Source organism: Pipistrellus kuhlii, unplaced genomic scaffold, assembly GCF_014108245.1.
Source record: "Pipistrellus kuhlii isolate mPipKuh1 unplaced genomic scaffold, mPipKuh1.p scaffold_m20_p_66, whole genome shotgun sequence".
Taxonomy (NCBI): Eukaryota; Metazoa; Chordata; class Mammalia; order Chiroptera; family Vespertilionidae; genus Pipistrellus; species Pipistrellus kuhlii.
Genome location: NW_023425569.1, coordinates 221,758 through 236,223, shown reverse-complemented (window position 1 = coordinate 236,223; position 14,466 = coordinate 221,758). Strand labels below are relative to the sequence as shown.

Genomic DNA, 14,466 nt, shown 5'->3' with positions numbered 1-14,466 from the left:
ACTAGTAGTTGTATCTAATAACTAAGCAAACATTGGTGATGTCGACCGCCAGTCTCTGCCACCTGTTCAATGCCATCAGGAGTTCCCATTGTGGGGGTAGTGAAGGGTGAGGTGGTAAGCAGCTCAAATGCTGCAGTTAGTGTTGTTGCTGATGATACAGAAGAAACTGGGGCAACTCAGCTGAACTTGTGCTTTACTGAGACAAAGGGGAGGCTGGCGTAGTTAGAGAGGTTACAGCCCCCAGGCCCTGATTGGTCCATTTCCATGCAAAGGACTCTAAGGGCACACAGACTGATCCAAACAGCACTGCGTTGACTGGCCAGTTCCATGTACTCCGGTCATTGTGGAGATGTTCTGATTGGTCAGTAAAGGTGCAAAAGCCAAAGCTCAAAGAGCTCCAATTGGACAGGAACCTCTCAGTCCCATTGGTCAGAATGGTATTCCAGGAACTCATTTATAAGGATCAGCTCAGGACAGGAGCAGAGAGCAGGAGCTGGCAGTCTGGTTTGTGGGTTTTCCCTGAAACACAGCCCCTGGTAAACAAAGGCTGCTAGACTCTGGTTAGGATTTTGGGCCCAGTCAACCACAAGGAGTCTTTCTAAGCAGGAACAGCCTTTCTTGGGGTCAACTGTGGTGTTTATGATTCACAGAGCAGAAGACAAAGTTAAATAATAAAAAAAAGTAAAAAAAACCAGCTCTATAATGTGAGTTAAGAAACTGTGTCTTGTTTTTTATTTGAAGCATCATCTGAAGTATTATGACAGTGGCAAAAAAGCACCCAATAGAAAGTTACTAACAAAAAAAGTTCACTCAAGAATATTAAAACACGTATTTTCATTCCTTAAAATAAATGTTAACTCCTTTTGTCCCAGCAAGGAACAGAAAAACAATAGTCCGCTCGTAAGTTCTTAAACACAGTCTGTATGTACAACTGTTAGGTGAGGGAAGTGTTTCCGTCCTTGTTCTGGCATTCTCAGGGGAAGGGTTTATGTCATACAAACAAGCCAGTCAAAATTTTACACCTTTTATGTACTTTTGTTAATCCTCAGCAGAGTTTTTAGAGAGTGTGGAGGGAGAAAAGAAGGGGAGAGGAGAGGAAGAGAGATATTTTGGTGCCCCCTTGCCCCCAAATCAGGAACCTGCAACCCAGGTAGGTGCCCCTGACCAGGAATTGGGTGAAGCTCTAACCACTGAGCACACTGGTCAGACACCTTTTATGTACTTTTAAATCTATTTCTGGCTTTTAGCTCACTTTGACTTAATATAATAGTTAAAAATATACCCTCTAAAGACATTGGTTGGGTGAGTAAAATGATCTGCCCAGTGCCACATATTCTAAAACAATTTTAAATAGTGATTTATATTGTCAAATAAATAATTCAAAGGACAGAGTAATCCCTGTAGATTAAGTTGCTATTGTCAGTATAAAATTAAACTTTATAAAATTCTTCATAAAATTTATGAAACGGGAGCCACCAAAATTTGTGGTTTCAAACAATGACTAAGATATTCTGAAATATAATTTTTTTCTTTATTGTGCTTTAAAAAAATCTGTTTTTAGCCTAAACCGGTTTGGCTCTATGGATAGAGCGTCGGCTCGGGGACTGAAAGGTCCCGGGTTCGATTCCGGTCAAGGGCATGTATCTTGGTTGCGGGCACATCCCCAGTAGGGGGTGTGCAAGAGGCAGCTGATTTTTTATTTAATTTTTTTAATTTTTTTATTTTTAAAATATTTTATTGATTTTGTACAGAGAGGAAGATAGAGAGTTAGAAACACCGATGAGAGAGAGGCAGCTGATTGATGACTCTCATCGGTGCTTTCAACTCTCTTCTCTCTCCTTTTCTCTCTGTACAAAATCAATAAAATATATTAAAAATAAAAAAATATGTTTTTAATCCTGAGGAGAGGACATGTTTTCAGAGAAACACTGCGTGGCTGCCTCCTGCAGGGTGGCGGGGGAAGCTCCCTAGGTGTGTGCTTGGCCAGAGTGCAAGGAACCCCAGCTTTTCAGAGTCCCTGAGGGCAGCGCCCCGCGCCCCAGCCCCAGCGCCCCCCCCCCCCCCCAGCCCCACCCCCCCCCCCCCCGCACCCCGGCCCCGCCCCAGTCTAGAGCCCCGCCCCCGCCCCACCCCCCGGCCCAGCCCCAGCGCCCCGAGGCCCAAGCCCCCCACCCCCAACCCCTTCGCACCCCGGCCCGGCCCCGCCCCCGCCCAGGGCCCCGGCCCCGCCCCAGCCTCGAGCCCCGCCCCCGCCCCGCGCCGCGTGCGGAGATGCTTTAAACGAAGTCAGGCGGAAAGAGCGCTAACCCTCTCCGTGGGCCTCACCGGCAGAGCCTCGGTCTCCGCAGCCGCCCCTCCCTCCCGCGGGACGGCGTGCTCCGCGCACGGGAGCCCGGAGGAGGCGGGGCCTCCCCGGGACAAGATGGCGGCCGCGCGACGCTCTGGGCCGCCCCGCCACGACTCGGTGGCCGGAAGTCCTCTGGGTCTCGCCAATCGGAAGCGGAAGGAAAGGGCAGTCAGCGGCCGGGCTCTGGCTCTGTGAAGCCGGCCGGCGAGCGGAACCGCGGGAGGCGCGTGTCGGCCGCTCACTGGCGCCGGCGCCGTCCCCGCCCCCAGCCCCGCCCGGCGCCGTCCCCGAGCCCGGCGGACCGAGCGGCCCTGCTGGGCCGGAAGGGGACGCGAGCTGCCTGGTGTCGCGGCTGCGCGGCAGGTGACAGGTACTCCGGCTGGCGCGGGAGGTCTCGCGGACGGGAAGGGTGTGGGGCGCGAGGTGCCCCTCTGCCCTGTCCCCCCGCTTCCCCCCACTCATCTCCCCGGTGTCCCCGCACCCGCCGCGGGCTCCGTGCAGGTCCTCCCTGCGCGGCCGCCGTGGGAGCTCGGCGGAGGCTCCGGGACGCACGTGCCGGCGGAGTTGGGGGGCCGGCGGGAAGCGGTCCTTCAGCTCTTTCTGCTGGGCTCCCTGAGCGGAGGGTCTGGCTGGACGCTGTGAGCGGTTCCCCTGGCCGAGGGGACCGGCGGGGGGGCGTGTGGCTGCGGTTGTGAACTGCTCTTGTTCCTTGGCCGGACACAGATCGTTTATTTAGCATTTCTTGCCAGATTTGAAAACTAGCATATTTCGTGCTACACTATTTTGGCAACATCCACCATGCACTTGCTGGCTAGTTTTATTGCGGGGGGTGAAGGCATTTTAAATAGCTATTTAGCAGCATTACAAAATTTGGGATGATTGTAGCCTCTCTCTTTGGCTTGCTTTTGATAGACTTAGCTGAAACTCATTTTTTAATTAATGGAAATGAACATTGCGTTGTACGGTAGTATATCACCTTTACAATGCACATTTAATATCAGGGGAATACATGGAACTAAAGAGAATTCTATTAGACTTATTTTCTGCAGCTGCTTGTGATCATTTTCATATACTGTATCAGAAATTAGACTTATATGGTTCACAACAAATGGCTCTGTAATAGGTATACACGTATATTAAGTTTAACTATTGGAGAAGTGAAGTTATTTTTAGGGAAAGGTATGTCCTAATATTTTTCTACTGGGATATATGTTGAAACACGGATGGCCATCTCTGCACTTGCAGGGTGTGAGTTGTTAAGAGTTTATTGGGTACTATCTTCAGGTTAAGAATAGGAGAAGAGAGCCCAAACCTATTTAGCTCAGTTGATAGAGCATCAGCCTGCAGACTCAAGGGTCCCAGATTCGATTCCCGTCAAGGGCATGTACCTTGGTTGCGGGCACATCCCCAGTAGGGAGTGTGCAAGAGGCAGCTGATCGATGTTTCTCTCTTATCAATCTTTCTAGCTTTCTATCTCTCTCTTCCTCTCTGTAAAAAAACTCAATAATAATAATAAAAAAAAAGAATAGAAGAGAAAGTTGGCGATGACTCAGAATTTTATACCTTTTTTGTTTTCCAAAAAGTGGAAAGCATTTCCTTATTATAAAATTCAATATTTCTGATATCTTATTTTAGATCCAGAGATAGTGTCTTTAATTAAAACTGAGAAAAACAGGCCACAGAATAGATTTTACAGATGATGCATTTGGACCTAGAACTTTTTTTTTTAGTTTTTAAAATTTATTTCAGAGAGGAAGGGAGAGGGAGAGAGAGAAACATCAATGATGAGAATCATTGAGCTGCTGCCTCATGTGCGCCCCCTACTGGGGATTGAGCCCACAACCCAGGCATGTGCCCTTGACTAGAATCGAACCTGGGATCTCTTAATCCACAGGCCAATGCTCTATCTACTGAGCCAAATCAGCTAAGGCAGACCTAGAACTTTTTTTTTTAAAAATATATTTTATTGATTTTACACAGAGAGGAAGAGAGAGGGATAGAGAGTTAGAAACATCGATAAGAGCGAGTCATCGATCAGCTGCCTCTTGCACACCTGCCACTGGGGATGTGCCCGCAACCAAGATACATGCCTTGACCAGAATCGAACCCGGGTCCCTTCAGTTCTTCCCATTGAGCCAAACCGGTTTTGGCACTTTAAATTTTTTTCTTTTTAATCCTCACCCGAGACTGTATTTCTATTGGTGAGAGATAATCCGGGAGAGAGAGAAAATCAGTTGTCCCCTGAACACCCCAAATGGGGTGAACTTGCAGCCTCTGGTGTACAGAATAATGCTCCCACCGGGTGAGCCGCCGGCCAGGGCTGGGCCTAGAACTTTTAAAGAATGTTTTATTATCTATCATGCCACATTGCAGATTCTGACAGCTATTATTTCTCAGTCTATTCATCTTTATAAACAACATTTAAAGACCAATGAGGTCAGGGTAGTAAGGGATCTTGTAAAATGAAGGCATCCTCAAACAAAGTCCACTTCAGCGATGTTCTTACCTTTGCTTCTCTAGACCAGCGGTTACCGACCGGTGGTCCGCGAGACCCGCTGATAGACCACCACTTCCTCTCGTTCTCTGTGGAATCAAGGAAGTGGGGCCACAGTTGGAAGGCTCTTGAAGGAGTAACTTTCCTCCTTTCTCATCTTTTACCAAGAACTCCTTCTGTTGCTCTTTTTTTTATTAAAAAAAACAAAATTATTTTTGTCTTTGCTCTTGGTGCAACTCTTCCATCCAGTTTCTTTCATTTAACCCTTAATAATGAAGCCTGCATTTATTTTATTTTGATATTTTCCCGTGTTCCAAGCAGTAAGCTAGGCATGTGACAACCTTCGAGGAGCCCAGCCTAAGTATGGATCTGTTAGGCTAGTGGGATGTTTTGCTCTGGTCCCAACTTCAAACCCACATGCTTGGTTTCAGTTAAAACTCTTCCTCTCTCAGCCTCCTGTGTCCCAAGGACTCTGTCCCCAGAAAATCCTTGTCTTGCCCTTGTTTGCTCAGTCTGGCTCTGCACAATTTGAATTCTTATCCCTTGTGAAACAGAGAACCAGGAGAGAGAACATGGTAGAGAACTTTTAAAAGCAGCCAATGCAAAGCTGTGGCTTACTCAGCCTCTGAGCTTCCATTTTTTTAGTTTTAAGCAGGAGTGCTAGCAGGATGCAGCATCCTCATGGCGTAGCTCCTGTTTGCCAGGCTGTTGCTATGGTGAACAGGTAGACATGGCTGCTCCCACTCAAGGAACTGCAGTGTTTGCAAAGCACCTGCCGGGCTCCACCCAGAGTGATTGCTTACTGAGGGCTGATCTTCAGTTCCTGTAGCCCCAAATTCTCACCTGGGTCATCTGCCTTTGTGGGATTACCCATCTAGACTCCTTCTGGAAAAGCCATGCATATGGCCATCGCATACTATTGGCTCAGTAGTTTAAATATATTTTATTGATTTCTTACAGAGAGGAGGGAAGAGGGAGAGTGAGTTAGAAACATCGATGAGAGAGGACCATTAGATCAGCTGCCTCCTGCACACCCCTATTGGGGATGTGCCTGCAACCAAGGTAAGTGCCCTTGACTGGAATTGAACCCGGGACCCTTCAGTCCACAGGCTGACGCTCTATCCACTGAACCAACTGGTTTTGGCAAGGCATATATATTTTTAAATATATATTTTATTGATTTTTTTACAGAGAGGAAGGGGGAGGGATAGAAAGCTAGAAACATCAATTAGCTGCCTCCTGCACCCCCCCCACTGGGGATATACCCGCAACCAAGGTACATGCCACTGTCCAAAATCGAACCCGGGACCCTTCATTCCACAGGCCGACGCTCTATCCACTGAGCCAAAATGGTTTTGGCTTAAGGCATAGATTTGAGGCCATGCAATAATGGTGACATGTTATTCTGTAATTTAAAGACAGTTTTTAGTTTTTCCATGCTGATGTGTTTTATTAGGACAGCGTGGTGTAGTATTGGGCACCTTTTGCAGTGATATTCATACTGCCTTTTCATTTTCACAGGGACCCGCTGTGGCAGATACTGTTACTCCTATTTTAGAGACTGGGAGACTAAGGGCCAGAGAAGTTATTAGGTAACATGCTTGTGGTTAAACTGCTAGTAAGTAGCAAACTCAGGAATTGATCTAAAATGTTTTCTCTTTTCCATGACCTTGTTTTTTCTATCAGGCAGGCCTGTGGGGAGGGTGTCTATTACTACCCTAAGAGAGTGGGTGGTCTGAAGCTGTGGAAGTTTGTGTCCTTCTCTGCACTTCTGTGGGAATGCTGGTAGCTTCTGCTAGATTAGGAAAGGGTCCTACATTATCCTCTCTGCACCCTCACCCAGCCCCCAGCAGCTCCCTCCCCACACTGCTAGTGCCCTTCATTGTCAAAAGTCTAGTTTGGTTAGCCCTAGTCTTTGAAAATACTGATTGCTTAAACATACTTACTTGTAAATGGGATGTTCCTATTTTTTGTTTGCAAAGGAGCTGGCAGAGCCTGTATTTAAAACCCACGTAAAAGCAGCTTTTCTATTTGGTAGAATTTATTTTGCTTTTGACCTGTGCCCTTTAGAGATGTTGTGTGTTATATGAACAGAATGATAATACTTTTTTCTAAAAGGAAGATACTAGCTGGTGGCCTGCAATATGGACTTTCTTTCCCCAACAGTAGATTTTATTGTTGTTTTTTCTTAATCTTCACCTGAGGATACTTTCCCATTGATCTTTTAGAGGAAAAGACAGAGAGAAACATTGATGTGAGAGAAACACGTTGATTGGTTGCCTCCTGCATGTAGCCAGGGCCGAGCAGGGAAGAGCCTGCAACCAGGATACCTGCCGTTTACCGTGTCCTTGACCTCGCCCTTGATCAAAATTGAACCTGCAGACCCACCCTTTGGTCCGCAGGCCGATGCTCTAGCTCAGTGGTCGGCAAACTGTGGCTCGCGAGCCACATGCAGCTCTTTGGCCCCTTGAATGTGGCTCTTCCACAAAACACCACGGCCGGGGCTAGTGTTTTGAAGAAGTGGCGATAGAAGAAATTTAAGTTTAGAAAATGTGGCTCTCTCTGAAACCGGTTTGGCTCAATGGATAGAGCGTCGACTTGGGAACTGAAGGGACCCGGGTTCGATTCTGGTCAAGGGCATGTACCTTGGTTGTGGGCATATCCCCAGTGGGGGGTGTGCAAGAGGCAGCTGATCGATGACTCTCTCTCATCAATGTTTCTAACTCTCTATCTCTCTCCCTTCCTCTCTGTATAAAAATCAATAAAATATATTAAAAAAAATTTGGCTCAAAAAAATTCTAATCGTCGTACTATTGATATTTGGCTCTGTTGACTAATGAGTTTGCCGACCACTGTTCTAGCTCTATCCACTGAGCAAAACATGCTAGGGCCTCCAACAATAGATTTTACCGCCAGTTTTGAGGAGTTGGGACCAGCCTTTCCAGATATTAATGCTCAGAAGCACAAGTTTGGCTTAGTGTTTCCCATACTCACATTCCCTTCAGGCGACAGGTGACACTTGGATGTTGACTTAGATAACCCAGGCAGAAGTCTGATTAGCTATGAAAACTCAGATCAAAGGGGTCTGAAGCTGGAGACTTTCTCTGAGGCTCAGTGCGCTGGGGCTGCTGCTGAGAGTCCAGGAGGCCTGCATTTTATGGCTGTGCTGATTTACCGTGACCTCAGCTGCTTTATTTTGTGGTTGAGTTCTTACATTCCTCGTTTCAGAACCTACCTTTGTTTTTACATCGAGACCCCTCATATATGCTTCCTCGGACTCCCATAGCACAACACCACAACCGGGTGGCTTACAACAACAGCAGTTTGTTGTCTGACAGTTTTGGAGGCTAGAAGTTGTAAGGCACCAAACGCTATACCTGACAAGCTCAGAGAAGATCTGCACGGCGGCTTTACACACTCAGGAGACTTACAATAACCACAAAGGATAGTCTGAAATTTAAACTTTTAGCTGGAAGCAGTTTATGGTGGGTAGTCATGTTGTGTCTGTCACTCAGCAAATATCTGTTGAACTATGTACATCAAGCATGTCAAACTCACAGCCAGCGGGCCACACCGCACGCCTCAGGAGTTTGTCATGCTTAATGTACATAGTAGGGCCATTATATTTAGGAAGCATTTCTATTTCTTTAATATTCATGGTATTTTGTGTCTCTTAGTATTAAGATTGAGGTTTAAACAGTTCCTTGTAGCTAAACTTTTGTTTTCCTTTTTAGGGGTTTGCTGTAAAATGGGACTTTTGATTGTATTCACTGGACTGTGGCTGTTTTCCTTAGTAAAGGCCGATTCAAAAGCCATTACAACCTCTCTGACGACAAAATGGCTTTCTGCTCCATTGTTGTTAGAAACCAGGTAAGAGAACATTTTTCCCTTTCATATGTTTGAGCAAAGTACAGACTTTCTACTAGTGAATTTTCAGGAGCTTTTTAAGAAGTGAGGTTATCACATGCATTTATGAAGGCCTCTTTCCGTGTGCGCTGTGCTGTTAGAACACAGAATCTGCCTATTAGTAGGATAGGACTATATGGATTCATGGAGAGACTTCTTTAGACAAGTAGGTTGAATTGGTTAGATTATTATGCTATCTTCAGGAAGAGTGTATGTGGTAAGAAGGGAAGAGAGAGTTGTACTTAACAGAACATTTTCTACTTATTTATTTAAAATAGGGGTGTCGAACTCAATCAGAGAAGGGGCCAAAATCTAAAATCCAGCCTAAATCGTGGGCCGAATGGTTTACTGAACAGTCATAAACTGTCATTGTGATGGAAACGCAGCGGAGTGCAGTGATGACAGTGCGGTGCGGGCCACATTGCAAGGCCTGGCGGGACGGATTTGGCCCGAGGGCCTTGTGTTTGACACATGTGATTTAAAAGGAAGAGAAGTGAGCTTGGCAGGATATGGGGAAAGGAGGACCTGCTTTGGGAGAAGACAAAATAAGATAGTGCCGGAAGCAGAGGAGATGGCCAGGTTCTGTCTGTTCGAAAATGTGCTTGTTCGACATATGAGCACTGACCCATCAGGATGATTCTAATCAAATCAGAAAGTTCTCTTACAATTAGAATTGGCAGCACCTCTCATTTTTGGAGTTTCATAAAGCAATAATATGTCTTAAAATCGCTAGTGCCTTAAAATCAACAAAATACAATAGTCAATGATTTCTTAGAAAATTTTATATTCCAAGTGTACTTATTACTTATATGTAACTTATATACATTATATATAGCATATATTACTTCTATATAACCAAATACCCTTCTTTTAGACTTTTTTTTTTTTTTTTAATGTTTACAGATGGAAACTTATTGTGTGTGAAATTAGGTGGGTTGAATGGCAGGCATCTTGGAAATTGATAGTGCTAGAAATGTATGTTCCGTTAAGTACAACTCTCTCTTCCCTTCTTACCACATACACTCTTAGCTAGGACTTGCATAGAATCTTCCTAAAGCGTACGTTAGGTGGGTTGAATGGCAGGCATCTTGGAAATTGATAGTGCTAGAAATTTGAACTGTTGAGTTACTTCAGTTGACTTTGTGGTCTGTCTTTGCGATCTTCAACTTAGGATTTCATCTTCTAACACTTCCCCCTTAACCACTAGAAAAATGGGAATGAAAGCTTTGTCCTGTTGGTTATGTATGTGAATATGGCATCTTCTAAGGAAAAGCCGAGTTTGGCATTGATAAGGGGCAAGTAGGATGCTTGGGCGTGGTCTTGACTTGCTTAGAAGCCCCTAACTTGCTGCTTAGCAGACTTGCTTCCATCTCTACTGCGCCTGCTTTTCTCATCAATAAAATGGAAAAGGCAAACAAGAAAAGCACTGCATCTGAGTCATAGTGATGTTGCAGTAACTAGCCTGATAGAGGGGGTGAGCTCCTCAAATACAAGAACTTGATTAGATTTAGGGCACTTGTTTAAGTGAAGTGACTGAGATCTTTTGAAATCCTAACCTACCTGCGACAGGACTCCTAACTCACCTTTTTCTTGCTTTTGCTAACCTTATTTTTATTTATTTTTTCAAATGTTCTTCCCGCCATCCCCTCAATTGCTCCCATCCACCAGGTTCCCACCCTTCCCTCTGCCCTTTCCCTACCCCCCATTGTCCTTATCCATAGGTGCACAGTTTTTGTTCAATCTCTTCCCACACCCCCCACTCCTCATTTCCCCACAAATTGTCAGTTCATTCTCCTTTCATTCCTCTGGTTCTATTATATTCACCAGTTAATATTGTTCATCAGATTTTTTATTAATATATTTTATTGATTTTTTACAGAGGAAGGGAGAAAGATAGAGAGCTAGAAACGTCGATGAGAGGGAAACATCGACCAGCTGCCTCTTGTACACCCCCTACCAGGGATGTGCCCGCAACCAATGTACATGCCCTTGACCGTAATCGAACCTGGGACCTTTCAGTCTGCAGACTGCTGCTCTACCACTGAGCCGAACTGGCTTCGGCTGTTCATCAGATTTTTTAATTCCTTCGTTTTTAGTTTCACTTGTTGATAGTTACATATTTGTTGTTTATAATTTTTATCTTTATCTTCTTCCTCTTCCTAAATAGCCCCCTTCAGCAATTCATATAATTCTGGTTTGGCGGTGATGAACTCATTTAGCTTTTTTTTTTTTTTTTTTTTAATATATTTTATTGATTTTTTACAGAGAAGAAGAGAGAAGGATAGAGAGAAATATTGATGAGAGAGAGACATCGATCAGCTGTCTCTTGCACCCCCCCCACTGGGGATGTGCCCACAACCAAGGTACATGCCCTTAACTGGAATCGAACCTGGGACCTTTCAGTCCGCAGGCCGACGCTCTATTCACTGAGCCAAACCGGTTTCGGCTCATTTAGCTTTTTTTTATTTGTGAAGCTCTTTATCTGGCCTTCAATTCTGAGTGATAATTTTGCTGGGTAGAGTATTTTTGGTTGTAGGTTCTTGCTATTCATCACCTTGAATATTTCTTGCCATTCCCCATCTGGCCTACATGGTTTCTGTTGAGAAATCAGCTGACAATCGTATGGGTGCTCCTTTATAGGTAATTACCTGCTTTTCTCTTGCTGCTTTTAAATATTCTCTCTTTGTCTTTTGCGTGGTCTTGATAGTGCTAGAAATTTAATTATGAATGAATAATTAAATTTTAATTATGATGTATCTTGGTGTGGTCCTCTTTGGATTTCTTTTGTTTGGGGTTCTGTGCGCTTCCTGGACTTGGAAATCTATTTCTTTCACCAGGTGGGGGAAGTTTTCTGTCACTATTTCTTTCATTATGCTTTCGGTATCTTGCTCTTTCTCATCTTCTGGGCCTCCCATAATTCTGATGTTGGTTCGCTTGAAATTGTCCCAGAGGTTTCTTACACTATCTTCAACTTTCTGGATTTTCTTATCTTCTTGCTTCTGTAGAGGAGTGTCCTTTGGCTCTTTGTGTTCCAAAATTTGTCTTGATTTCTGTGGTCTTCCAGTCTGTTTTTAGGACTCTGCGTAATATTTTTTATTTCAGACAATGTTTTCTTTATTTCTGGTTGATCTTTTTTCATATCTTCATAGGTTTCGTTTATTTTTTCGGCCTTTTTTAGGAAATTCTTGAAAAACCTTCTAACTTGTAGTTTTGAACTCAATGTCCATTCTTTTACTTTCCGCCATTTCCTTCCTTTGTGTCCTGCCTCTTCTCTGCATTTGAGCTGCTTCCCTGATTTGATGGAATAGTTTTGTGTGCTAGGTGTTCTGGTAGAGCCCAGTAGCACAGCCTTCCCAGTTACCTGAGGTGGACAGTCTTGGTGTAGCCCTTTGTGGGCTGTATGTGCAGTCTTGTTAAGCCTTGCTTGTTGTTGGTATCACTGGGAAGCGTTGATCTCCAAGCCAATTGGCTGTGAAGGATCAGCAGTGTCTCAGCTAGGAGGACTTCTGTACTCCGCTTGGATGGGGCAGAGTCTCGGGGTGGTGCAGACAAACTTTGGTTCCCTGTCAGTCCCGCCTTAGGAAAGTCCTATTCTGGTGAGTCCCACAAGATTGGTTGCAGGCGCACCCCTCTTTGGTATAGGCGCAGACTAGCTTTGGATTCCCGTTAGTCCCTCCTTAGGAAAGTCCTGTTCGTGGTGAACAAGAAAGCCAGCCTCTGGGAGGGCTTCTGGGCTCCTCTTGGATGGGGCGGAGTCTCCGCTAACCTTATTTTTGATGATTTGTCTGATGTAAGTCTAGGCTATTGAGATTTACTATCACTCTCTTAAGTGCATTTGTGTTATTAACTGTAACATGTTTTATGATATTCTGCTTACCATTCTTTCCTGAATTACATTCCATTACTATCACACTGATTAGTTTCCTATTTTCCCCAGTGTACATAGTCTTAGAAGATACTTTTGGCATATCCCTATGGACTTTTGAGAAAGTATGTTAAATTTGTCAGTCTTAATTGATTACTTTTTTTCCAGTTTCTTTGACGTGTACTTTTGGTACTTCACCAGCTTACCCAGCACAGACACCTTTACAGGGTATCCTGGCCATTTGCCACTTGTTTCACTGTTTTGAGCCCTCTTTTTAGCTATTTGCAGACAGTTTGCTAGAGTAGTGGGACATGTATGCAACTCAGAAATGAGCTGTCTTATTTGAAGCCACTCCATGTGCACTCCAGAGCTAGCTGACGCAGGCTCTGCGCTGGTCCTGGCAGCACTGATGGTGGGTGTGGTCCAGAGGGATGGTCCAGACTCTTCCACACATCAATGCTCCCTATATTTGGCCGTAGGGACAAAAACTATTCCCAGCTGTATTTTAAGATTGGGCCTGATGCTTTGTAGTTATCCATGAAGTGTTATAGTGGTATATTTAATTGAAGTCAAACACTGGATATGTTTGACTTAATTAAATATAGTTGCAGAAATATGTAAATGAAGTATATTAAAAATGAAAACTTATTATTTTTTGACTGCTAAATATTATAATGGCTCAAGAATATAGCATGATAAAGATATAAATCAAGAATATTGGAACTCACATTCCAGATTTTCCATTTGCTAACTCTGTGCCTTGAAGCAAGTCTACTGAATTGTAGGGTTGCTGTGAGGATTTGGAGACATGGATGAATATGCTGAGCTTAGTGTCTGTCACGCAGTAGAGCCACTTAAATACTCACTTCCCTTCCTTTCTCGTTCTGTATTAAAGAAAGACCTACTCTGATCTCCCACAGTAACTTCAGAAATCGAAAAAAAAAACACACAAGTTTACTAGCAGACTTATGCTGATTGGTAGACATTTGGTTTTTTAAAAATATATTTTATTGATTTTTTACAGAGAGGAAGAGAGGGGATAGAGAGTTAGAAACATTGGTGAGAGAGAATCATTGATCAGCTGCCTCTTGCACACCCCCTACTGGGGATGTGCCCGAAACCAAGGTACATGCCCTTGACCGTAATCGAACCTGGGATCTTTCAGTCCACAAGCCGACGCTCTATCCACTGAACCAAACCGGTTTCAGCTAGACATTTGTGGTTTTTTTTTTTCCTAGTTATGTTTTCTTTTGCCAAATATTAAAACCTTTTTATTGGCATTCCAAAAATGTTTATAATCGGAGAGAATGATATAATTGCCCTTCCTCTACTTACCAGGTTTTTACAGTTATCAATTTAAGTCCAGTAACCGTTACTAGCACATTCTCCTCCCTTCCCCTGCTGAAATGTTTCTTTGTTTCGTTTTTTATGTTTCTGTTGATTTTTAGAGAGAAAAGAAGAGGGACAGAGAGATAGAAACATCGATAAGAGAGAAACATCATCGATGGGCTGCCTCCTGCACACCCTCCTTCACCTCCCCACTGGGGATGAAGCCCATAGCCATGTGCTCTGACCAGGAATCGAACCAAGGCCTCTTGGTTGCTAGGTTGACACTCAACCACTGAGCCCGCTGGAATGTTTTGTTTTTTTTTTTAATAAGTTTTTATTGTTCATATTATTACAAATGTTCCTTTCCCCCCCTCCCCCCCACCATTGCTCTCCTCCACCAGGTTCCCACCCCACCCTTTGCCCTTTCCCCTCTCCCCATTGTCCTCATCCATAGGTGCACAGTTTATGTTCAGTCTCTTCCCACGTCCCCCTCTCCCCTTTTCCCCAAGAATCGTCAGTTCACTC

General features: G+C 44.4%; 1 protein-coding gene across 1 annotated transcript in view; it reads left to right on the top strand.

The window, feature by feature from the left end:
- Positions 1 to 2,407: 2,407 nt before the first annotated feature.
- UGGT1 (UDP-glucose glycoprotein glucosyltransferase 1) overlaps positions 2,408 to 14,466 on the top strand; it is a 152,944-nt gene continuing 140,885 nt past the window's right edge. Inside the window, 4 exon segments of the mRNA XM_036420289.1 lie at positions 2,408 to 2,443; positions 2,445 to 2,622; positions 2,625 to 2,717; positions 8,576 to 8,711. Coding sequence (XP_036276182.1) covers positions 2,423 to 2,443; positions 2,445 to 2,622; positions 2,625 to 2,717; positions 8,576 to 8,711 — 428 coding nt within the window. The 5' untranslated portion in view covers positions 2,408 to 2,422.